The sequence below is a fragment of the Alternaria viburni genome (genome assembly GCF_023758015.1).
Source record: "Alternaria viburni strain BMP 2772 chromosome Unknown scaffold_10, whole genome shotgun sequence".
Taxonomy (NCBI): domain Eukaryota; kingdom Fungi; phylum Ascomycota; class Dothideomycetes; order Pleosporales; family Pleosporaceae; genus Alternaria; species Alternaria viburni.
In genome coordinates this window covers 254,837-277,527 of record NW_026055779.1, presented here as the reverse complement: position 1 = coordinate 277,527, position 22,691 = coordinate 254,837, and the positions used below count along the sequence as shown (strand labels likewise).

The window sequence follows — 22,691 nt, the reverse complement described above, 5'->3', positions numbered from 1 at the left end:
CGGCCAATCGCGGTCTAACGCAACGGTGAATCGATGTCTGTGTAGGCACTCACCGCAACCTACAGACTCCCGCACGCCACCCCTCAATGTCCTCGCAAACACCCGCGCGAACGCTAAACGTCCTCGTCGCCCTCACTGACCCCTCGGCCTTCCGCTTTGGCTGCTCCATCGTTGCGCGCCTGCATCGCCTCCAGCATGTTTCTCTGAAGATCATCGCATGCAAGGACTTCCCGACCACGACGCACACGACTGTCCCGCCCCAGCTCGAGCCCGTCTGGTACACGTATGACCCCGAGAGCGACACGACGCCCGAGTGGCAACATGCCGACTATCAGGAGACCAACGTGGCAGACTACTGCTCATGGGCCGACTTGCTCGTCCTCGCACCGCTTGACGCCGAGAATCTCGCCCGCATGCTCCATGGATTCACAACAAACCTGCACCTGAAGATCTTGCGCAGCTGGAATGTGTCAAAGAAGATAATGCTTATACCGGGCATGTCCACGCTGATGTGGGAGAACCCCATGTCGAGGAAGCAGATCAGCAAGATACGGCGGAAGTGGAACTGGATCCGCGTACTCCCTCCGTTCTTGTGGTCTTTCGACCATTCCGGGCGCAAGTACCACCCATGGGTAGAAGGGCACAAGGCTTTCAATGAATCTATACAAACCCAGATCGATTTGATGGCAGTCGGTGATCGCACTATCGCACTACCTATTGCCCATCTCCCAACACTGACACCTACGCGAAGCAAAGGGTCTCGGCTTCCGCCAGAGCTCTGGTCCATTATCCTGGAATTCACCAAGGACTGGGAGCTAGCGACTACGTTGAACGTTCACACGAATCTGCCCATACCGAAAGAGTGGCGACAATCGGCTAGCGATGAAGGCCCCAAGACGCAGATGCAGAAGATAGAATGGGCGCTTCTTACCTATCCCTATTCGGAGATCAAGGCTGTGTTTGACTCCGAAAACCCCACTCGCATCTCCCGCGTATGCATCGAACTCATCATGCGCTTTGCCATGGTACCCGTTCTTGCACACCTGGAAAAGTTTCACAAGGAGCTCTTCTGGGGCACGTTCGGGCACACCTTCCTACCCCACAAGGCTTCTGTGTTTGGCAAAACGGAGATTCTCGAGTACTGGCGGACGTCGCCTACCTTCCTTACCAAGGAGTACTCTGCGGAAGCCATTGACAACGCGAGCCGCACCAACTCGGTCCAGGCCCTTGACTGGTGGTACAACTCTGGCCTCTCACTGAAGTACACAGAAGCTGCGCTCGAGCAAGCTAGCTCGCAGGGCCACATTCACGTACTCAAGTGGTGGAAGGAGCACAGCCGTTACAGGACGGCCCCCTCGGTACCTTCATCACCAATCGATGAGCAAGCTCCTAGCAGACCCCGCCAAGACGACTTACCTCTCAAGGTGGGCAAGTCCATCACCTACGCAACACAGTCAGGCTGCCTACCCGCGATTCACTTTTGGGTTGAATCCGGCATTCCCTTTTCGCATGAAGATACAATAGCCAAAATCGCCTCGACCCATGGCCACACACATATTCTAGACTACTGGCGTACCCTTCGCGGCGAGAAAATTCTCTTTGACAACCAGGTCCTCGTAGGACCGACCAAAATGGGCCATGCCGGCGTGCTAGAATGGTGGAAGCGCAGCGGCCTGAGGGTGGAGTACAAAACGTGCGATATCGAAGAAGCATTAGAGGATGGTGTTGAGGGAGCGCGGGGAGATGCCGTGCGAAGGTGGTGGGCGTTGAATGGATTAAATCTTGGGATAGGAACGAGCGAGTGGATGAAAATCAAGGTCTTGGGGTCGTGATGGTGAATCAGGGATGCGGAGCAGGTGTAGACAGTATCATAGCATTATAGCATAGCAAGCGATTTTTTGACAACCATCCTGACGATCATCTCATGCAATCAAAAAAATCAACACATACCTCCTAGAAGTATACAATGCCTTGGAGAATATGGACGTTTCAACTTCTATAATAACGTAGATGGCAGAGCACCTGTCCAGTTCTTTCTATGTATGAGGTGCTATTCCCATTGACAGCGGAATTGACTACTCAAAAAGACCGCAAGCCCCGCCGACAGGGTCTTCTTACCCGTTGTGGCCGGAGCTCGGAAGCCTTGGGTCGGTGAGCGCCTGAGCCAATGGACGAACAGCAATTTGACTTTGAGCGCTCGCGCCTCTGCAACGCCTAAACCGACCTCGGGAGAAGCTAGCTAATCAACCCGCTACAACTGTGCACAACTTCTTATCCGCCGTGCTGTTCATTCCCACCTCCACGTCAACGCAACCGTCTCCCGTCCAATTCCCTCCCCGCCTCGACGCACGCAAGCACACGACCTCGGTTTTCCCGCCTTAAGACCACGTACCCCGAATTTCCCCTTCCACCACCACAATGTCTGCCGACAAGGAATTCACCTACTCCGACGTCTCGGAGCACAACACCAAGAAGGACCTATACATCGTTGTCCACGACAAAGTCTACAACGCATCGAGCTTCGTAGACGAGCACCCGTACGTTCGCTGCCCTGCCCTGCCCGCCGCGCAATGCACACCTCGGCATTCGCATACTCATACTTGTTATGGCGAAAAGCCCCGCCTTCACATGTGTCGGGTCAATGGTCACAGCAATGGTTGCTAACACATGTACAGAGGTGGTGAGGAGGTTCTTCTCGATGTCGGAGGCCAGGACTCAACAGAAGCCTTTGAGGATGTCGGTCACTCAGATGAAGCCCGTGAGATTCTCGATGGGCTGCTTGTTGGAAACTTGAAGCGTCAGGTACGACGTCTCTCTCACTCCTCAATCCCGCACATATAACCCGATTCCCCTCCCTCTCTTCCTTCACACAAAACAAATCCCCCCAACATATCACACATATGTTTCCAGCGACCCCAGATGCCGCGCCCAGATGCCGGTCCTCGGGTCCAGGAACTTCTTCGGAATGATTCCGCCCGCAATGCACGGAAACGAAACAACCCGTTCTCCGTATCCACAAAACCAGAACAACAATACTAACGACTGAAAAACAGGAGGGCGACCCAAAGCCCAAGAGCTACGCGCAACCCGGTACAACCGCTACCACCACCGACGGCGCATCCACCGGTGTCGGTCTCTACGCCATCATCCTGCTTGGTGGTGCGCTTGCATTCGCTGCCTACACTATGATGAACAAGCAGTCTTCTGAGTAAGACTGTTCATCTGCACAGAAGAAGACACATATCTGCATCGAGCATACGATGGGCCCAAGAACGCGGATTCTGAGTGGATGGGCTGAAGGAAGGAGTCCCGCTTGGACAAGACAATGGGACTGGGGTATATTTATACACAGGCGGTGCCATGTGGTATTGATCACATGGAGGAGTATATTTTATATATTGGAGAAGGCTGCGTTTCGAGCTTTCATCATGCTGCGGACGAGCTATTGGAATAGATCGGTTTAACTTTCTTCAATCGAAACTTCGTACGTGTCCTGACAGATGTGCAAAAGAACACATGTAGCACCATTCCTTCGCTCTGTGTCCCTCGTTCCTTGCTCCGCCTAAGTCGTGAGCTTGAATTGGAAATTGCTGGATAAAGGAAAGAATTCATGCGTCTTCCTGGTAAACAAAGAAGCACGTAAACAACATCGCATCACATCGCCACTCCAACATAGATTTTACACTTTGATAAGGGTATCATTCAACTCCCAAGTATGCATCTCCATCTTCCATGCCTCCCACCCAATCCATTTACTTTTCCAAACCCTACATATTCCTAAAAACGTTGTTACTAGCATTCCTCCTCCCACCCTCCTTCCTCCGATCATGCCTCTGCCCCTCCTGCTCCGGCCTCTTCCTCTGCTTCTTCTCCGGCGCAAACGTAATCTCGCGCTCGCCCACGACCGTCGTGTTACTCGCCGACTTGGCCGGTTTCCTGTCCTTGAGCTTACTAACACGCGAACCAAACGTCTTGTCCTTCGCCATCGCAGACGACCCCGATTTCCGTTGGTTCGACGACGAAACAACCATCTCGGGGCCAGCGCGCTGCGAGCGATGACCTGCTTTGCGGTAGGCACTGGATGAAATACGGGAGTTGTCTTGTTTTTGTTGAGGCTTCTTCGCAGGACGCACGGCGTCCTTTTCAGAGTCTGAAGAGTCGGAGTCGGAGGAGCCTTTTCTTGATTCGAGGTCTTCTTGCTCGGCGGCGGTAAGGCCCTTGGGGATCTTGGTGCTGGGGTTGAGCTGCTGGAACTCGCGGGTTTGCTCGTCGATTTCGAATTCGGGGTCTTCGAACATTTTGGCGAAACGAGGGTCGTTGAGGACGCCGTCGGCGGGTTTGGCGGGTTCGGAGACGGCGGGCGCGGTGCTGGTGGTGTCGAGCATGTCGTCGTCGTCGCCGCCTTGCTTGAGGACGCGCTTGGCTTGTCGGCGCGCTTGCTCTTCTTGCTTTTCCAGCATCTTTTCTGCGAGCTTGCGGTTGACTTTGACGGCCACCTTTTTGTTGCCGCGGATTCGGGACTCGCGCTCTTTGGTGATCTTCTCGGCAATGCTCTTGGCGCGCTGTTCTTGCCAGAGGTCTGGGTTCGAGATGAGGCGCGCTTCTTCGTACAGCTTCTGGGCGACGAAGAATCCGTGCATGTAGGGTCGGAGTAAGCTTGTGGTTCCGACAAGGTGGTCCAATGATAGCTGCTTCAGCTGCTCGTGTGTCAGGAACTTGAAGTTGTCGTATACATCTCCAGATGCGCCCTTGCCGAAAGCGTTGGGGTCGTTGGGGTCTTCGGCCATTTCTTCTACAATGTTGTCGAGGAAGGAGCACCATCTTGGCGCTGGACCGAGCTGTGGAATGAAGAAGGAATGTTGTTGCCTGCCCTCGTTTGCCGTCAGGAGCATACCAGTCTTTGGCACCCATTCGACGTGGTTGAGGTCTACTGATGGTTCCACGGAGGTCCATGGCGTGCCGTCCTTTGGATCCCAGATCTTGATGACCCTCTTGTCTGCGGTCAGAATCTTGGGCTCGGCAGTTTGCGCGCCATCGAGATAGATTATGTTCTTGATCGGGTAGCCGTATCCTTGGTCCTTTCGCAGAAGTGGTTTTGGTGATCGGAGATCGTAGAGTTGCACGATGCCGTTCGAGTCCCCCACGGCAACTTCCAGACCTGACGACGGGAAGGTCAACGCTGTGATTTCCGACTTCCCCTCGAACGCATCTGGAGGCGCCGACAGAATGCCCACTCTGTTTCTTGATCGCGAGTCCCAGTACTCAACTGTGCCGATAGAGGTGCCGAAGGCGAGGAGGCCATGCGAATGCTCGGCGATAGCACCAGTGTTCACTGCGCCCGCACCAATGCCACCCTGAAGAGCCCCGCCGCCGACTGTCGTCACATCGTCACCACCGACATCAATCTCGTAACTCCGCATGAAGCGCCCGACTTCCAGGTTCAGTCTGAAAGCCTCGCCCATGCCGTCCGCGTTGACACCGACAGCAGGTACCAGGCACTCTGCTGATCTCCGGTCGTAGATCAGATCGCGACCGTAACGTGGTATGCGACTCGCATAGTGGAGGCCTCCACCGGTGTGAAATTCTATGCATCGATCTTGCTGGAGATGTACGCTCTTTTTGGCGTCGGAGGAGAGGAGGTGGAAGGTTTGGTTCTGCGAAAGTTAGTATACTGCGGGTGTAACAAGAATGGAAAGAACGAACAAGAGTGTTGGTGTGTCTTGCAAACGACAGCGACAAATGGGGCAGGTAGTGCACGTGTATTTGAGGCTTGTATGTGCCTGTGCTCATGACCCAGTCGCCATCCTCGCTCACACGAACACACTGGCTGGCTTCCTCAAACTCGAAATCTTGCAGCAGGTCGACGCGGTTGGCGAATTCGGGGTCGTTCTTCAGACTGCGCTTTCTTTTCCGGATAAGCCACTCGGGCAGCGGGCGCGCCTCACTGCCACTGATTGTGTATACCGGAACAGCGCCTGAGGAAATCTTCATGGTGGCGTGGTGAGGTAATGCGACAGAGCGGCGGCAGAGAACGTTTGGAAGTTCGCGATGAAAAAAGAGTGGAGCCGTTAGTACTAAGCGCAACTGCGGGCGTGCACCCGGGCGACATGGATGTGGGCTAGCGACCGCGAGCCAGCCGCCGTCGACTGGGCTGCCTCTTCCGCGTAGCTGACATCGCATGCACATGCTTTTTCGCTGCCGGGTCCAGTCGCTCTGTCCCTCAAGTGCTTGTACTGCCTGCCCTGTACCACGTCGTTGCAATCGGGAGGCGCCGAAAGCTGCATCCGGCTCTCTCCCCGTGTTCGGAGCCATGATCACTTCTCCTACGCGTCTAGATCATGCCGATACACTGACCCTCGACCCTCGACGCCCCGCCCACACCACTCCTCCATCGCTTTGATAGACACTGTCGCGCGTGACGCGCTGGGCGGACCGCAGCGGAGTTGATGGAAAAAGTGTACAGCGCAGTCTTGGGAGTGAAAATACGCCGCGCATACCACCTGAATGTCCCTTAACAAGGAGCCATCTCTCTAATGGAATTTCTCAAAACCTGTACTACGAATGCGCAAGCTATAGTACGTCGGAACCTCTTTGCACGCGATGGCACGCTGACAACATACAGGGAGACTTTGAGGCTGTCGCATATCACGCCTTCTCAATCACCCGCACCACCACCCCCACCTCCTCGAGAACGCGAGACTGGAATGCTTCCGACGACATACGCGCTGTCGAAGCCGAGCTGCGACAGGACCTGCATCTCGTTGCGCAGGATGCCTCGCGACCTTGGCTGTGGCTATTCAAGCCCACGACGGTCGATAAGATAGAGCCGAACGTCGACCTCCCCGAGCTCGACGGGTATCGCCTGCACAGTATGTCGCACTCGCACCTTTCCAAAATTACGACTGACACGTGCTAGGCGAGCAGACAGGATGCACCAAGGCCATCGATCTAGCGCGCCCTCCCATGCGCCCGGGCAACCCCAACACGACTGCGACTTCGAACAATTCCCCATCGGCAACAGCACCACAAAGGGGCCTGCCTGCTGGCAGTGCGAGATCGTCACAGGGCAACAGCCAGGCCTCGGCATCTGATGCCCCTGCGCCGCCCGATTGCTTCACAGTCTATGAGCTCTTCACATCATCCGTCATTGCTCTCATCTCGTTCAACATCGTCAAAGATTGCAATGTGACTGCCTTGAACTTCCGCACGTTTGTCTCCAAGGCTTACAAGCAGATAGACGATGATGAAGATGAGATTGAACCACCAGACTGCGTACATCGCATTACAAGCATCAATGTACATTGGGCCAGCTCTGGCACGCTCCTCGTATCGACTTTCACTGACCAAAAGACTGATATTCGTTGCGTCGGCGACGTGTCCACGCAAGCTGGAGAGCAGTCTCTTGTTGGTAGATGTATCCGGGTGGCTCCGAATGGCCTGCTTGCAACAATAACGAGCCTTGAAGATCCACTTGACTCCCTCGTAGAGGAAATAGGCCTCCGTCATAGGAAACGCACTAGACTCACCACCTTAGAGCAGAGCATTGAGAACTGGAAGTCGAGTGTCAAGCGTTGGCTGGGCTGGAAGGGGTTCACTTTGCCTGACCTTGAGAAGAAAAGTTCATGGGTTAGAATACGCATGACCTCACTCAATAACCCTCTAGTTTCGAGCCCGGCTTTAGCAGGTCAGGATCGAGACGTCCTCTGGCCCAGAGCACTGTGCTTCTTTCACGGATCAGAAGAACACGAGATCAAGTCTGCGGAGCTGGCTAGTGTGGAGGCAGCTGGAGGCCACAGTATGCTGAGATGGTACGACACGCCAGAATCAGTGGGCTTCAAGGATCCACTTGATGCCGCACAGGAGTGGTTCCTAGGAAAGCCGGATCGTGACAAGATTCTTGAAGCGAGACGAAAAGCGAAGAAGGCTGAAGAGGACGCTGCCCGTCTCAAGGACGAACAACAAAACATGATCGCGTCATCACCTGTAAATGCTCGTGGTGCCTACGGGGACCTGCATCCTGCAGGTGGTGTCTACCCCACACCTCCAGATGGGATTGTTCCCGGAACTGCGGTCTCCCATAGCGACACACCGAGCGTGTCCGGCACGGTCTCCAACGTCATCCTAGCACCCGGAGGCAACAACCCTGCTATCAATCTCTCTGCTCCACATGACGACACCAAGATGGAAGATCAACAAATGCCTTTGACGTCACCCGTCGCACCTGCGCCAGACGATTTGAACACCTCCGGTGGAAACGATGATCTTTTCGGCGACGATATGGACGAAGATGGATACGGAGGGGATCGCATCAACGACACGGATTTCGACTTCTTTGACGGACCAGACGATAACGATATTGACATGATGGACGCACCTCAGCTGCCAGATACGAGCGTAGCACCTGCCAACACATCACGAAAGTCTGAGACTCAGGTCGCTGTCGAGCCCAAGACCGAAGAAGACGCATCTGACCCATTCGCTGCACTCGAAAGTGCGTTGGATACAGCTTCTGAGCCTCCCGTGGACATGAAGAAAGAAGACAAAGGCAAACAGCCTATGGCCGTGGAAGAACCGCCGAGCGAAAGCGTCGACCTGTTTGAGGAGAAGACTACTGTCCCAACACCAAGAGCAAAAGTGTCATTCTCCAAGGAGCCAACTCCACCACTAAGCCCGAGCGCTGTTTCCAAGGCACTGCAACCATCTCCGCCGAATAAGAAGACATCGCATGCTCGATCGACTCAACCCACGGATACCCCACATGATACCCACTTCAGCCCGGTGGCTTTCAGTCGCAAGATGAGCATGTCTGATGCAAAGTATCAGGATGGACGATTCAGCACGCATCACTCCGTGGAACATGGCCGTAACAGTATCTCCAGCCCTAGTCCTGGTGCTGGGGCCACCGTCACCCAGACGAAAAGTTTGAGAGACATACCTCTACTTTCGAAGCTTCGTATCACTGTAGGGGCCGCGTCTACGCATCAGATACCAGAAATAGCATCTCTGGCTCGAGCAGCTAGCGAAGACTCGGATCCTAGTGAGACGTCAGACGAATCCGATGAAGACTCTGGAGAAGATGAGGAAGTGGAAGCGACGCCCACAGCTACCATAGGCGGACTAGTCATGCCTGCGAAGAGGAAGTTACAGAGTGAGGGCAACGCCACGCCGCTCTCGGTGACGTCGTTCGCGGACTCGATGGGAGGCGATTGGCAAGATTTACACGGTCTTCAACTTGATGAGTCAAACCTGAGCAATTTCGAGCCAAGCTTATGGGATTGGTCTTTGGTCCATTTCCCGTCTCCAGTGGAACGACACTTAGCTGGCGCGCGCTACAGTCTACCTACCCTACAGACAAACCTAGCGCAAATGCCCGACACTCCCACCTCTCAGCCCGAGATGAGTTACGAAGTATCAGAAGAAAAGCCCTTGAGTGCCAAAGACAGCATCTCAATTACGCAAATTGTAACAGACCAGATTGTGTCTGCAACTCTGGATCTGTTGGGAGAGGATGTGCCTTTCGAAAAAGAACCCGGAAGTGATGAGATGGCAGAGACGCGCTGGCAGGCTGTCATCAAGGAGCTCTTCCCAGCGGCCGAGGATTGTGACCTACCTACACTTGCAGGCGTGCACGAGGTCTTCCAGGACTATGCTGCCCTGGCAAAAGCACAGCAGAGGCCACCTGCACGGAAGAGTGACGGCCCCGCAGTTACCGGGAGCCACATGTACCAGATCAACGCACCCTTCTTGAGGGTACGCCGTGCGGAGACGCATTGGGATTTGCTTCCACCAGCAGTAGCGTTCTGGGAGCCCTTGGGATTATCACCCATCAGTCCTCCCAAGAATGTCGTTACATTCTGCGTATACCCTCATAGCGATGCTCTACGACCATGCCTTGAGAACTTCCTGCTCAATCTTCAGCTTGCTTACGACAGCTGCAAGCTCGGTTCACACTCTCGCGTCGAGACGGTTGTCGAGTTTGAAGGAGGTCTTGTGCCTGTGAGGGCCAGCTCGTCCATCACACCGTCGGAGACATTCAAGCTCCTCAGAGAGACCTGCGTCCAGCTCGGAAAGCTTCTCGCCATACAGCATGCGAAGATACGGGAGCAACAAGATTCAAAGATCGATGCATTTGTCATTTACATGATCGATCCTTTCGGTGGTCCGTCTGCGCTCTGGGAGTTGTGCTCGGCCTTCTGGGCACTGTTCCAAGCTTATGGTCAAGGAACACCAGGGCGTCCAGATCAGCCCCAGAAGCCGGACCTGGTACTTCAGGTTATACCGATCAAGTACATCGCTTCGTTCGACGCCCCTGTCATCCTAGACCCAGCTACTTACTTCAGCCTTGCACGAGAGGTTTATGATCGATGCCCGCCGAGTGCACCTAATAGCGACAAGACATCTCTCAGCATATACGCGGCACCTGCTTTCCATCTCGAGGAGACGCTTCCACGAAACATACCCTTCAAGCTTATCCCCGAGCCTGCGCAGGACCTGCTTCGAGAAAATACCTATATGCATCTTGCTTACGCGATCAGTCTCGATGGCACTTGGGTGACAGCAGCTTGGACAGACAGCTGTGGCAAGTCACAAGCTGTCGTTTCGTACCATCTAGGTACGCGTGTGTTCAGAGAGGTCGCAAAAGAGATTTGGCAGACGACTATCGAGATCTTACAATCACGACGAGTCAACTGGCGCGTTTGCATTGCCAAAGCCGGAGTTCTAGAAAGAGAGGAATTGGAGACATGGGTCTACTTGATCTCGTGTCCGACACAGATCAATGTGTTCGTTACATTACTCACAGCAGTGGATGCAGATCCACCGTACAAGTTCATACCCACCATGGCTGCCCCAAGCACGACAACCGGCGGTGGCGCAAGCCCTACGGACTCCACCTCCCAAGCCGGCGTCTCCCCCTCCGATCCAGGACCAGGTCTAACACCCGCCGCAACACCCTCCGCCGACCCCTCCGCCACAGACCCAACAGCAGATCCAGAAGCCAGGTTAATCGACGTCACAGACGAAACCTGGGGCGTAATCCTCGCCCACCGCCTCCACAACACGCATTCCACAACGCAATTCAGCCCCGCCCTCATCTCAGGCCTCCTCGTCAAACGCGGCGAAACCCACCAAACAACCAACAGCATCTCGCACCCCATCCCCGACCCAGAACCCGGTCCCATCGTCATAGCCGTAAACTTCCTCTGGATCGGCGCCGTAGGCTCTACCCGCGCCGCCTCCTCCCCCTTCCCACCCTCTTCCAGTAGCACCAGCACCAGTGGTAGTGGTAGTAGTTCCGCCTCTTCCGACCTCCCCAGTCCAGGTGGTGCTAGCCTGCCTAATCCTTACGCTAGTAATCCGGGTACGCCTCAGAGTCCGGGTCCCGGGCAGGATTCGGCGCAGAGGAGTACGACGAGTCTTATGTGGACGCCTACGCCGCAGACGAGGACGACGGCTGAGGGGCTTTTGAAGGAGGTGCTAGGGCAGTTTAGGGCGTTGGGAGTTTTGGCGAAGTTGAGGGGGATGCGCGGGACGAGGAATGGGACGGTGCCTTGGCATGTTGTTGCTGCTAAGAGGGGGGTTGAGGGGTTGAGTCGGATTGGTGGGGCGGTTTAATGGTTATTGGAAAGTGTTTTTTTTTTCAAGGTGTTTAGGATGGAGTTTGAAATGTTGGGTTGAATACGGCGTTTTTGTCTTTTGGAATTTTTATGAAGGCATGGATGGATCTATCATCATATTTAGTTTCGCAACGTTGTCACGTCTAGCATCATCCCGATTTGGTTTTGATTTAATGTAGTCATAGTCATGGTCAATTCATATTCAGTATCATCGTATCCAGCCCATCAAAGTATTACAACATCAACACCTCTCTATCCCTCAATCCCCAAATGATCAACCTTTTCCACTTTCTTCCCCTGCTTCTGTTCCTGCGCCATCCCGCTCTCCTTCGCTTTCAAACTACTCTGCTGTGCGTTGCCCGCTGCGTATGCACTTCCTCTGCCGCCGACTGCTGCGCTTGCGCTACCTATAGAAACCGATTAGTGAGACTGTAGTCGAATAACGGGGGAATCAAAGAAGGGGTAGGTGAGGGATACGCTGGGGAGATTGGGGGATTGGATGAAGGGATGGCAGGGATGCTTACCTTTATCATGTTTATCCTCCTCCGTAGTACTCGACCCATCAGCATTCTGATGCGTAGTTTTCTTTTGCTTGGAGGAGAAGGCGCCGGAGAGGGCGCCGAAGAGGTTGAGGTTTAGACCGGCCTGTTTAGATGGCACTCGTTAGCACTCGGAGTACGAATCATTCTCTTTTCGATAGGTACGGGGGATAGATAGCTGGCGTGCGTGCAATGATAAAGTAGGGAAAGGGAATGAGAATGGAAAGGGATGTGAATATGGAGGACATACAGAAGCATTCGCACTAGCATGATGTTCCTGCACCTCTCTACTTCCCGCGCCTTGACGCTGTTGTTGGACTTGTTGGGACGAGGTGTCTTGCTTGGATACCGCTTGTGTCATTTTGGAAAATGAATCTTTCCGTCTTCTTCAAGGTGTTGTTAGGTAATGTAGTGGTCGTAGGTCTAACGGGTATCGCGATGCAAATATTGGGGTATATACTTTATTGCTGTTGTGGTATCTTGGAAAGAAAAAGGGAGGTTGGTAGCGGAAGGGTCTCCGCGGGTGAAAGTGGTACGCATGCTTTGTATGCATGGCCGCGTGCCTTGGTGGTGGAGGTTTGGGTGTATGACGTCATGGGCTGGATTGGGAGTGAGGCTGGGGTGGGGAGCAGGTTTTAGGTGCAGGTATGAACGCGCGCAGGGTCTAGGATTTGTTGCAGGGGTTCGATGTCTTGAGGATACGGGGGGTATGTGCGTGACTTTCGTATCGCATTTGATCTTACGGTAGGGGTGTTTTGTGTGGTATGAAGGGTGTAGCAGCAGCATGATTACGAAAAGAAAGGATAGTCATTCAACGTAGTACATTCAATAAACTCCCCGCTTCGTATCCATCATATCCCGAATCATGAAACCTGCATTGAAAAGGACCGAGAGGCAGTTCTCTCATGCTAAAGCACAACCAGCCAGGTTCATGTCAGATCCAACATCTCAACAGCACTCTCGCGCCATTTCCTTCTCTCCTTGCCCTTGAGCACAATTCCTGCGTGACCATCTGCTGTCTTCTCCGGACTATCGACATCTACGTAGGTCCATGCGCCGACTACGCTCTTCCGCAGAACGATTGCGCGTTTCTTCTTTTCCCGCGCTTTCCATGCTGCAGGCGGGGAGGTGCGAGATGAGGGTTGTGGTGATGTAGATTTGTGGTCGCGTGGGGATCGGCGGAGAGAGCAAGGTGAGATCGAGGTTGGTGGAGGGGATACTGGTGCATGTGCTGTCGGGACCGGGGCGCGCTGGACTACGGGGGACGAGAGTTCTGTGAGGTCCAGCGTTTCGACATTTGGTGATGCTGATCGTGGTCTTGTCGACAAGGGTCCTGGCAATGTGAGGTCGAGAGTATCAGCCACTGGGGATTCTGATCTTGGTTTTGCTGCAACAAGCTGTGGTGATGTGAGATCGAGGCAGTCGGCTTCAGGAGGCGCGGACATGGTTTTGCTGAGACGAGGTGAAGTGCGGCGAGGTCGAGATGGGCCAAATACGTCTCTTATGCTCTTCTTCTTGTTAGATGTGGAGGCTGTTGATGATGCCGAGTTTGTGGATGCATGCGATGCGTTCGATGAAATCGATGTTAATGGCGGGCGTGTCGTCGCTGTCTTCGAAGTTGGTAGTGCGCTAGTACTGGCACTCTGTTGATGTCGCGTTTCCCGTACCGGCGAGGAAAGCGTCAAGTCCAGCGAGTCAACTTCTTCTGACAAGGAGCGAAGTTGGGGTGGTGGCCCTGCATTGAGAGCTGGTGTCACACCTCGCCGCTTGGTGGGCGTCACAGATGCTCGCCATGCATCTAATGTTGACTGTTTTGACTTGCTAGGAGACAAAGCTAGAGAGGTATCTCGAGACGCTGTCGTAGCTGGCCCGTCCTTAGTCCTTCGTGTTCTCGCCTTCTTCGCGGGTAATTGTGAGGGTGATGGATGGGCCGGCGAATCAACCAAGTCCAATGTTTCTATCGTGTTCAGAAGAGGAGGCGTCGATGGTCGTTCAGGAACCGCATTGATATCAGCGGGAAGTGTTTTGGAGCGTTGAATCGGGGCTCGTCTTCTCCGCTTGCTCACACTTGGAGGCAGATCTGCAATGGGGGGAGACACCGACTTCTCGCGTTCAGGTGGTGGCGGCTGTACAATATCCCGAATCCTTACTGGCGAGGAAGAGAGAAGGTCAATTACATCGTCCTGTTGTGGTGCAGACTGTGGGATAGATCCAGGGACCTCAGCAACCTTGTCCTGTGTCTTTGCGAGAGCTCGAGAGAGCTTTGAGCCCGGTTTCGTTACCTTGGCGAAGGTTTCGATGCGAGCCTGCGGTTGATCGCCGGCTGTTTTCGTCCGCCTGGGAGCAGCCTTGGCCTTTGGTGCAGCTTTGCCAGGCTCTTGTATAGTTGCTGCTCGCTTAGGCTTCAATTTTGTCTGTCGCCCGGCTTCCCAATCTTCAACCGTGAGCGGCACACCAACCTTGACGAAAGTCTCCATCACCCAGATTCGCGCAGCCTTCTCTGGGTCGAACTTTGTAGGTCCACGCTTCTTAGGGCCTTCATCTTCTAGATCTTCATCATCGAGTTCTGCATCACCCCCAGCTTGCTGAGAACTAGGTGGTACTTCCACATCGTCGTCCGGATCTTCCTGACTAAGGTCGATCTTGACAAGCTCAATGGGCGTAAAGCTTACTCGCAATTCTGTGCAGTTGTCCGTAACTGAATGTTGTCGCTTGCCATGCAGGCCTTTGATGAGGAGAGCTTCGTCCTCTTGTACGGCCTGGATGTTGTTCGTGGGTGGTCGATCGAGGTTTCCAGCGCGTATACGTAGCTGGCGCACAACCATCGAAGGCGCCAAACTGCGGATGAAGTGCTTTGCGCCTTCAAGCTTCACCCAGTCGAACGCATCGTGTGTAAACTCGCGCAAGCCCGAGAAATCCAGCTCTTGGTCCCATTTGATCGATCGGCGCAGTTTATCCAATCCAGCTTGATTCGAAATGGCCGGATGTGTGTAGTATCCAAGAATGTCCAAACGCGGGAAGTCGTCTGGGATCTTCAGTGCACCGTGCTTGCGCTTGAAGTGCTTGCTCTCGTTCGTCTTCAGCTCATGCTGCAGTCGCTCTCGCCACTGGGACATGGCTCTAGCGTCGTTCTTCGGGATCTTGCACAAATCGGCGCCAAAACCTGCCTTTGCAGCTTCACATGCTGTCTTTGGACCGCATCCAGGTATACCCTCGGGGACATAATCTCCTCCGCTCATCAGCGCGACCAGTATCATGCCTTCGCGATCCAATCCTGACGGCCCGTTCTTTGTTTCAACCGCATCGTATACGTTGACGTGTGTTGGTGTCTTTCCCGTCTTCTCTGGTGACCAGTTACGGATTGTAACGCCACTTCCAAACATGAGTGTGTCGACATCTTCACTCAAAACCGCATCTACTATTCCCTCGCGCTGTAGCAGCGCGCATTCTGCCTCAGCTTCACCCGGCGCAAGATGTATCGGATATCCAAATTGCTTCAACAGCTGCTTTGCGAGGAATTCGGGGATAGATGCGACGTTAGGTCCGGTGCGTTTGTTGCGCTTGAAGGGCGGCTTGTTTGGTCCATCGAAGACGAAGACAGGATGGATCGCGAGCGAGATGAGACGGAGGAGGCGATAATAGAAGGTGCGCAATGCCGGGTTGGTGCCACCTATTCACAGTCAGCATAGCGCACGCATGTACGTGATGCCAAAGCTCTACCTTTGCTAGCTTGTATCTGGAAAAGCCATATTGATGTGTCGATAGCAATGCGCAGCGGGCGTCCGGTCTCTTCAAACTTTTCGATGGCGAGCTTTGACAGGGCTACGCGCTTTCCAGGGCCGATCTCCTTGTAGATACTGCGCGAATCAGTATGGACAGCGTGCAAAAAGACTGCGCAACTCACCCATGAATACCCATCGCGCCTCCATAGTCTGCACTCGGTGGTCTCGCCGGCGGCCTTGTTGGTGGTGTCGCGCGTAGCAGCGCGTGATAAGATAGTTGCTAGGGCGACAGCGCGTGGCCCGTCCCGCATTCTGACGGATGCCGCACGTTTGTTCCCCACCCACATGCATTCCTCTCGCACTAACAACCAAGACACCCCTCCGACCCTTCTAAGACATGGCGCCCCGCGGCCGAAGCGCAACGGCAGGCGACGATGCCTATAGCGATCGCAGCTACGACTCGAGCCCGGATCCGCTGGCCCTCTCCTTCGACAACACCATCACATCCGCTCGCAAGCCCAGGCCGCGTGACTCCATGGCGGGCAACTCGCCGACCAAGCAGAACCGCAGACTCGAAGCCTCGGAGATGATGTTCTCGTCCCCCACCAAGTCCATGATCATGAGCACACCACGCGGCGGTGGTGCGAGCCCCTGGCGCATCAAGGTCACCGTTCAGGCTGAACCCGGAAGCGACGACGTCAACGCATCCCCATCCGTGAAACGAGTAACCACGAGAACGAAAACGACGACGGTGCCATTGAAGGATCACGATACCTCCTCGCCTGTCAAACGCCCCCGCGGGCGCCCCCGAAAGTCTGACGTGGGCGCCACTCCTAAACCAAAGCGAAAGGGAACACCAGTCAAGAGACGCGCACGGTCCGGATCACGCGAGTTGAATATGAAGGGTGGAGAGTCAAGCGCAGCCGATGTGGACACCGATGTGCCGCCCAAGAAGCGGAGAGGCCGGCCCAGGAAGGTCGTCGCTGTGGCCGAGGATTCTGAGACCCGGGAAGGGTCGGTGCAAGATACTACGCCTGTACTTCCTTCGAGTTCAAAGTCCGGACTCTCAAAAAAGAGCGCCCATTTTGCAGATCTCCCCGGCCCCACTACCGAGACCATGAGCGATGCGCTGATGGAGGCTGAGGAATTACCCAACTTGAGCTCGCCGATACAGAGGAGCATGAGGCAGGATTTGCGAACGCGCAAGGGCACCCCACACGCGAACAAAGTGGTACTCATGGAGTCTGACGAGCACGAAGAGGAGGGGAGCGATGTTCTTACGCCGACCAGTGGAGACGACGCAGAGCCCATACAGCCCGAGGATCTCGATTTCTCGGAAGATGGCCATGCCAGCCTCCCAACACCCAGCGAAAGCTCTGCCCATGCGAGCGATGCCGAAGACGACCAAGCCCAAGCCTTCGAAGACGACGAACCCGCAGAAGCCGCTTTTGACGAGGGGACGATGAGGATGCGAGACGACACAGTCGGCAACGAGAGCTTCACTATGATTTCACTTGACACCTTGCTTAGTAACGGACCGCGGAGTACGCGGAAGCCTGCAGATACGCAGAACACCACAGCGCCAGCCGTCGGATCATCACTAAGAAACGAGTATTCCGAGCCAGATATAGCTACAACGCACAACGCTGGACCATCGACTAGCGAAGAGCCATCACCTCCATCTCAGACCTTCACAGCGCCCTCGGGTCCTGCACGGCCAAAGCTATCGCGTTTCGTGACACCTGTCATAGATGCCGACGTTCCATCAGCGCCGCCCGCTATAGAACCTAGTCCACCCAAAGCTCAGACACCGACGCTTGGCCGTGTAGTTACCGCTGGCGTAGCTTTACAAGGCTTGCTGGATCCCACTCGTCTTTCGTCTACGCCCGAACCCCCTCAACAAGCACTCGACAAGAAGCGCGACGAGCTTGATGATCTGTTCCGGGGATTCAGCGAGGGCACGCGGAAAGAGCTTCAAGCGGGCTTACGTCTTGGTGAACAGCTTGCGGGCCAGCCATATGAAGAGAGTGCGCCCGCTCCTTCGAGTCCCATCAAAAGCAATCCCACGATAGCTCCCAAACAAGGTGTGTTCCGAACGCATCGAAAACGTCAGTCACGTCTTCTTACTCCCGAAGACCAGGATCATGCCGTTTCACCAGTGGAGCCAACCGTCGCAGCAGAGGAGGTGCAATACCCGGTCCTGGATGTTGAAGAGGAGAGTGCACCGGTGAGCCCTGCAAGGAGCGAGGGTCAGATGAGTTGGCGGGCTGACACTCCCCCTGCGAAACGAACTGGCTTGGCACAACGAGATTATGAGATGGAAGAACCCCGGCAGGATCATGCTGCAGAACAGGCAGATAAACCTGCGCAATGGGATGACTTCGCTGACATCTGGCAAGAAGAGGCTAGTCGTTCGGTGGTCTCAGTCGAGGAGGAGGAAGCGCCTATACAAAGGGAAGCCTCTGTGGAGCAAGAGGAGTCGCTCCGCGATGTGTTTACAGAGGACATTCCCACCAAATCGGCTGCAAGGACCTGGCGTCGTAGAAAGGCGAATGAAGCTCTTTACAACAAGAAGGTTGAGTTACAACGAGAACCGAGCCCTGCCCAGGCGGAACCTGCAGCCACCGAAAACCCCGAAGATGACGAAGACGAAGAAGAACAGGAGGAAGAGCAGGATGAGGATGTCGTAACTCCATTGGAGGAAGATAAGCCGATCCAAATTGACGATGAGTCGAGTCCGGCAAGTGAGGCCAGTGATGACACCGGCATGTTCTTCCAGTCGAATATGCCCAACGTCTTCAACCAAAAGCGACCATCCCGTTTCGAACAACGGCGGCAACGAAGACAAGAGAAGGAGAAAGTGAGCCTGTCTGAACTCCTAGACCAAGGTGAAAGCTTCGTTCCCGAGTCTTCGCCGCCGCCCATGGCAACAAAGAAGCCATCCCCGACAACAAAGACAAACCCATTCATTGACACACCACCTCGCTTCCCAGCGCTTATGAGTTCACCAAAGAAGAGCAGTCCTTTGAGGCGAGAACTTCAAAGCGCCGACATCTCAACAAGTTCGGTGCAGTTTGAAGAGTCTACACTGCCACTTGCTCAAAGCTCACCATTCCATACTATTGTGGATGGCGATAGCAAAATTTCTGCAGCATCCGATCAACGACAGTTCCGTGTAGAGATGGAGGGTAACACAGCTTCCACAATAGTTCGCGTGCGCGAGGAAGCGAATGAGTATCTGGATGCCTACGAGCCGCAAGAGCGGACTTTGAACGACCTTACTGAGGTCACTGAGGAGCCCAGCAGAGTTCTGCATCAAGAGCGCAGTCGACTTCCATCAAGTCCGCCAAAGATGCAGCGACGGTTCCAGCAGAACCTGTTGTCTGCCCGCAAGCCTTCGCCACTCTCCCAGGCCTCGCAGCAATCCGAAGAGGACCCCGCATCATCACCACAACAATCACCGGCCCGTTACAAAGGTCCCCAGGTCGTCGACGAGTCAATCGAAAGTTCCATCAGCGAGGAGTCACAAGCCAGCCCAGAAGCAAGCAGCCAGCCCGCCACATCGCCACCCCAGCAATCACATCTCCTCGACCGCGTCAAATCCACCCTCACACGCCCCCCACCCCCATCCCCGCACCCAATCCTCTCCCACCTCCACCCCCTCCCCAAAATCGAACCCTGGACCCGCACCCACTACAAAGCCCTCGACAAACTCTACACAGTCCACCTCAAACACCCCGCCCTCTTCTGCCCCTCCACCATCCCCCCAACCCGCCTCTCAGCCACAAACCACTCCCTCCTCCGCCAATTCCTCGCCCAAAACGGAAACCTGCCTTACGTCGGCGCCATATTCCACGCCTGGGGCTACCAAATGGAGATGACGGAGGAGTTGGTTGTTATGTGCAGTGTGTTTATGCAGTTGCTTACCCTGGAGAATGAAGAGCAGTATTTCGAGGTTACGCAACGGAGGTTGCAGGTGGGGGATTGTGCGCCGGGCAGGATTGGGGAGAGGATTACGGGACAGGAGGTGCTTAGGCGGTGCGCGACTGTTGTTATGGGGGAGAGTGTTAGGAGGGATGAGAGGGAGGGGAGGGCTATTGATCGGAGTTTGGGGTTGGAGGTTGAGTGGCCGGTGGGGAGGCGGTGATGTTTTCTTATTTGGTTGATGGGGTTGGCGTTTTGGGGTTGGATTGGATGCGCTTATGAATGTTATGATACCTGTTTCTTACTCTTTGGATGGGTGGGGTTGGAGTTTGGGGGATATTGAGATACCTTGGTGTTGGCGTTTGAATGCTATTACATTTCACTTGACTTCTTGCAGCTAAGAGGTGAACGATTTTGCCCAAGGATGTTCATGATCAAGATCCTCTTCCAGCACATCACATGTAATGTTTCAAGTAAGAGTACAGATTGTTGCCTAATAACGCAGAGAAGTGTAGCAAGACATGAGGGGGCATCTTTTGTCTATTCAGATCTCTGCAGTTGTGTTTCTTTACTACCCCGATTCTGCTGTGGTAAAGTTTACTATAGTAGGGATAGCATGCGACACAGAAATTCTCCGCCGCCTGCATAGCACACGCAGCCAAAAAGATATGAATAAATGCTATGAATACCAGACAGACGCTTCCTATGCCTTCTCTTACCCGTAATCTGCGCAAAAAAAGGCAAAAAAGAAAGATCCATAAAGGGCTCAACCGGGATTTGACTAACACATGTTAGTGGTTGATACTTTGGTAATTCGAACACAGTGGCAAACATACACCCGGGACCTCCTGCAGTTTGTGAAAGCTTTTCCCAAAGCAGGAATCATGCGACTAGCTAGTAGAGATATTAGTCGGGGTGTTGGGCTTGATAGGGTGAAGTTGGGGACTTACACCATTGAGCCGTTGGATGAGTTTGATGACTAATCGGGGATTTGGAAATATTATAATGACAGATACAGATACTGGAGCGCTAGAGATGTTATGGGATTCTATTTTACATCCTGGATTACTGTGTGGGCGTTGGTTTAAAATTAGTTGTGGGTGGAGACGGTGGAGAGGGGCGGTCAGGACGAGACTCGTTTACATGCAGTGGTGGCTCAACAAAGTGGACAGCCGCAAACGAATTGTTATCGTGCACTCGATAGCATCTGGTAAACCTCTTTGGGGGCCAGAGTTCGCCTGGGTATGTACAGAGATCATGTCATGCTGTTGATTTGAAGTTTATTGAAAGTCTATCTTCGCTTTTCCGCTTATACAGAGAGCCTGACCCGTGAGCTGCGACGGCGGCTATACGCGATTGCATTCGAGACACGTAGAAGCTAACTCGCTTGCTGTTCGCTTTTGGTGATAGTACAAAGGGAAATATGCCTGAAGGAGCGAGCATCAACATCTCATAACGTCCCATTCACGTCATTTTTGCCTTCTGCCTCTTCTCTTGCAAATACCGCACTGTCTTGGAGAAGCCCGCAGTGAAAGGACCCTTCAGAGTCTGCACTGTCGAAGGCCACTTGACTGTCTGATTGATTGCCTTGGTGACCATCTGCGGAACGTCCTTCTCGCCCGCTATCCGCTTGTCAAAGTCGCCAGCAACCTGCTTCTTCAGGATACCACCGGAAGACTCGTCTTTGTTTGCATCCAGCATATCCTGGTATTCGCGACCTGAAATGCCGAATTTGCCGCGGTATTGGAAGTAGACCTTCTCACGGAACTTCTTGGGCAAGCGCCTGATCATAGTAGCGCGCCTCTCGGGATCCATATCTTGCGACATTTTCTGATTGAGCGTCTGGTCCTCGATCCAACCCCTTGTGTGCACCACGGAATCGTCGGCGTAGAGTATGTTTGGTAATGACAGTATGAGGTCGTGGTAGAGGTATCTGAAGTTCCGGATTTGGTGCGTGACGATGTTGTCAATCTTCTTGGGGTTCTCGCTACCATATTGCATACGCGGATCGCCCTGATAGCTCAAGCCTGCAATTGTAGAGTATAGCTCCTTCTCGGTGAACGTCTGCGGTAGTAGGAGAAGCGCGCATCGTACGGCTGAGAGGAGGTTGCGTTGGTTCGCGACGCGGAGGTTGGGCTCTTCGTGGAGGATCTTGACGGGCTTGTGTAAGCGGCCGGCGAAGTAGAGGGTGTCCCAATCGGTGAGGTCGCGGAGGAGCGTTTCGTAGTTGACAACAGCGTACTTGATCATCGTTCCGTTCACTACAACATATGGATTAAAGTAGGCGCCTGCACCATACTTCTCCTGCACATGGCTGACGACGCCTGAGCCGAGCGACCCCAGGAAAGAATAGTGGTCTCGGTGCTCGCGCAGATTGAGCGAGTGGAAGTGCTGCGAGAACCGAGGTGTCAGGATAAAGTCTATCATCTTTCCACCGCCCTTCTGCCATTTGAGAATTGCCTCGGGCGCGTTCGGATGCGGTGATTCCGACGGGCGTGAAGCTGTCGCAGCTGACTGAGGGAAGACGCCGGAGCCATAGGCAAACGCATAGGTAACCGGTGGAAATTGCCGGAGTATGCCCCTTAACGATCGCTTGAACTCCTCATTCGTTTGTATCAGCTGGTTCTTCCCGAAGTCGCGTGGCAGCTGCGTGAAGTCGTCCAGCGAGGGAGGCTCATCTTCCCAGTCTGGGGGCAGCGATTGGAATGCGTGTGGCTTGTCGGCGGGTACGGTCTTTTCGGAGGAGATGAAGCGGCGATTGACATTAACCAGAGGCCTCCTGCACCACGCTATCCGGAATGCTGGTTGGCGTCGATACATCTTGTACAGAAGTCGATGCCTGAGGTTTCGCAAAGTGAGAGGGTGGATGACGTAAGCGGTTGCTTCCGTAA

General features: G+C 54.2%; 8 protein-coding genes across 8 annotated transcripts; 4 read left to right on the top strand and 4 right to left on the bottom strand.

Annotated features, from left to right (window-relative positions):
- Window positions 1–86: 86 nt before the first annotated feature.
- J4E79_005360 (uncharacterized protein) lies at window positions 87–1,832 on the top strand (the record flags this gene model as incomplete). The annotated part of the gene is made up of 1 exon (XM_049354238.1): window positions 87–1,832. The coding sequence occupies one exon, from the start codon at window positions 87–89 to the stop codon at window positions 1,830–1,832; it is 1,746 nt and encodes a 581-aa protein (XP_049211103.1).
- Window positions 1,833–2,418: 586 nt separating this feature from the next.
- On the top strand, window positions 2,419–3,212 carry J4E79_005359 (uncharacterized protein; the record flags this gene model as incomplete). Its single annotated transcript, XM_049354237.1, has 3 exons — window positions 2,419–2,537; window positions 2,676–2,802; window positions 3,054–3,212. The coding sequence occupies 3 exons, from the start codon at window positions 2,419–2,421 to the stop codon at window positions 3,210–3,212; spliced, it is 405 nt and encodes a 134-aa protein (XP_049211102.1).
- A 555-nt stretch (window positions 3,213–3,767) lies between these two features.
- Window positions 3,768–5,991, bottom strand: J4E79_005358 (uncharacterized protein; the record flags this gene model as incomplete). The annotated part of the gene is made up of 2 exons (XM_049354236.1): window positions 3,768–5,654; window positions 5,704–5,991. 2 exons carry the CDS (start codon window positions 5,989–5,991, stop codon window positions 3,768–3,770), a joined length of 2,175 nt encoding a protein of 724 aa, XP_049211101.1.
- A 542-nt stretch (window positions 5,992–6,533) lies between these two features.
- J4E79_005357 (uncharacterized protein) lies at window positions 6,534–11,613 on the top strand (the record flags this gene model as incomplete). The annotated part of the gene is made up of 3 exons (XM_049354235.1): window positions 6,534–6,575; window positions 6,623–6,869; window positions 6,917–11,613. 3 exons carry the CDS (start codon window positions 6,534–6,536, stop codon window positions 11,611–11,613), a joined length of 4,986 nt encoding a protein of 1,661 aa, XP_049211100.1.
- A 254-nt stretch (window positions 11,614–11,867) lies between these two features.
- On the bottom strand, window positions 11,868–12,515 carry J4E79_005356 (uncharacterized protein; the record flags this gene model as incomplete). The annotated part of the gene is made up of 3 exons (XM_049354234.1): window positions 11,868–12,022; window positions 12,140–12,260; window positions 12,405–12,515. The coding sequence occupies 3 exons, from the start codon at window positions 12,513–12,515 to the stop codon at window positions 11,868–11,870; spliced, it is 387 nt and encodes a 128-aa protein (XP_049211099.1).
- A 568-nt stretch (window positions 12,516–13,083) lies between these two features.
- Window positions 13,084–16,072, bottom strand: J4E79_005355 (uncharacterized protein; the record flags this gene model as incomplete). The annotated part of the gene is made up of 3 exons (XM_049354233.1): window positions 13,084–15,824; window positions 15,875–16,011; window positions 16,059–16,072. 3 exons carry the CDS (start codon window positions 16,070–16,072, stop codon window positions 13,084–13,086), a joined length of 2,892 nt encoding a protein of 963 aa, XP_049211098.1.
- A 201-nt stretch (window positions 16,073–16,273) lies between these two features.
- Window positions 16,274–20,023, top strand: J4E79_005354 (uncharacterized protein; the record flags this gene model as incomplete). Its single annotated transcript, XM_049354232.1, has 1 exon — window positions 16,274–20,023. One exon carries the CDS (start codon window positions 16,274–16,276, stop codon window positions 20,021–20,023), a length of 3,750 nt encoding a protein of 1,249 aa, XP_049211097.1.
- Window positions 20,024–21,264: 1,241 nt separating this feature from the next.
- On the bottom strand, window positions 21,265–22,620 carry J4E79_005353 (uncharacterized protein; the record flags this gene model as incomplete). Its single annotated transcript, XM_049354231.1, has 1 exon — window positions 21,265–22,620. The coding sequence occupies one exon, from the start codon at window positions 22,618–22,620 to the stop codon at window positions 21,265–21,267; it is 1,356 nt and encodes a 451-aa protein (XP_049211096.1).
- Between the last annotated feature and the right edge of the window lie 71 nt (window positions 22,621–22,691).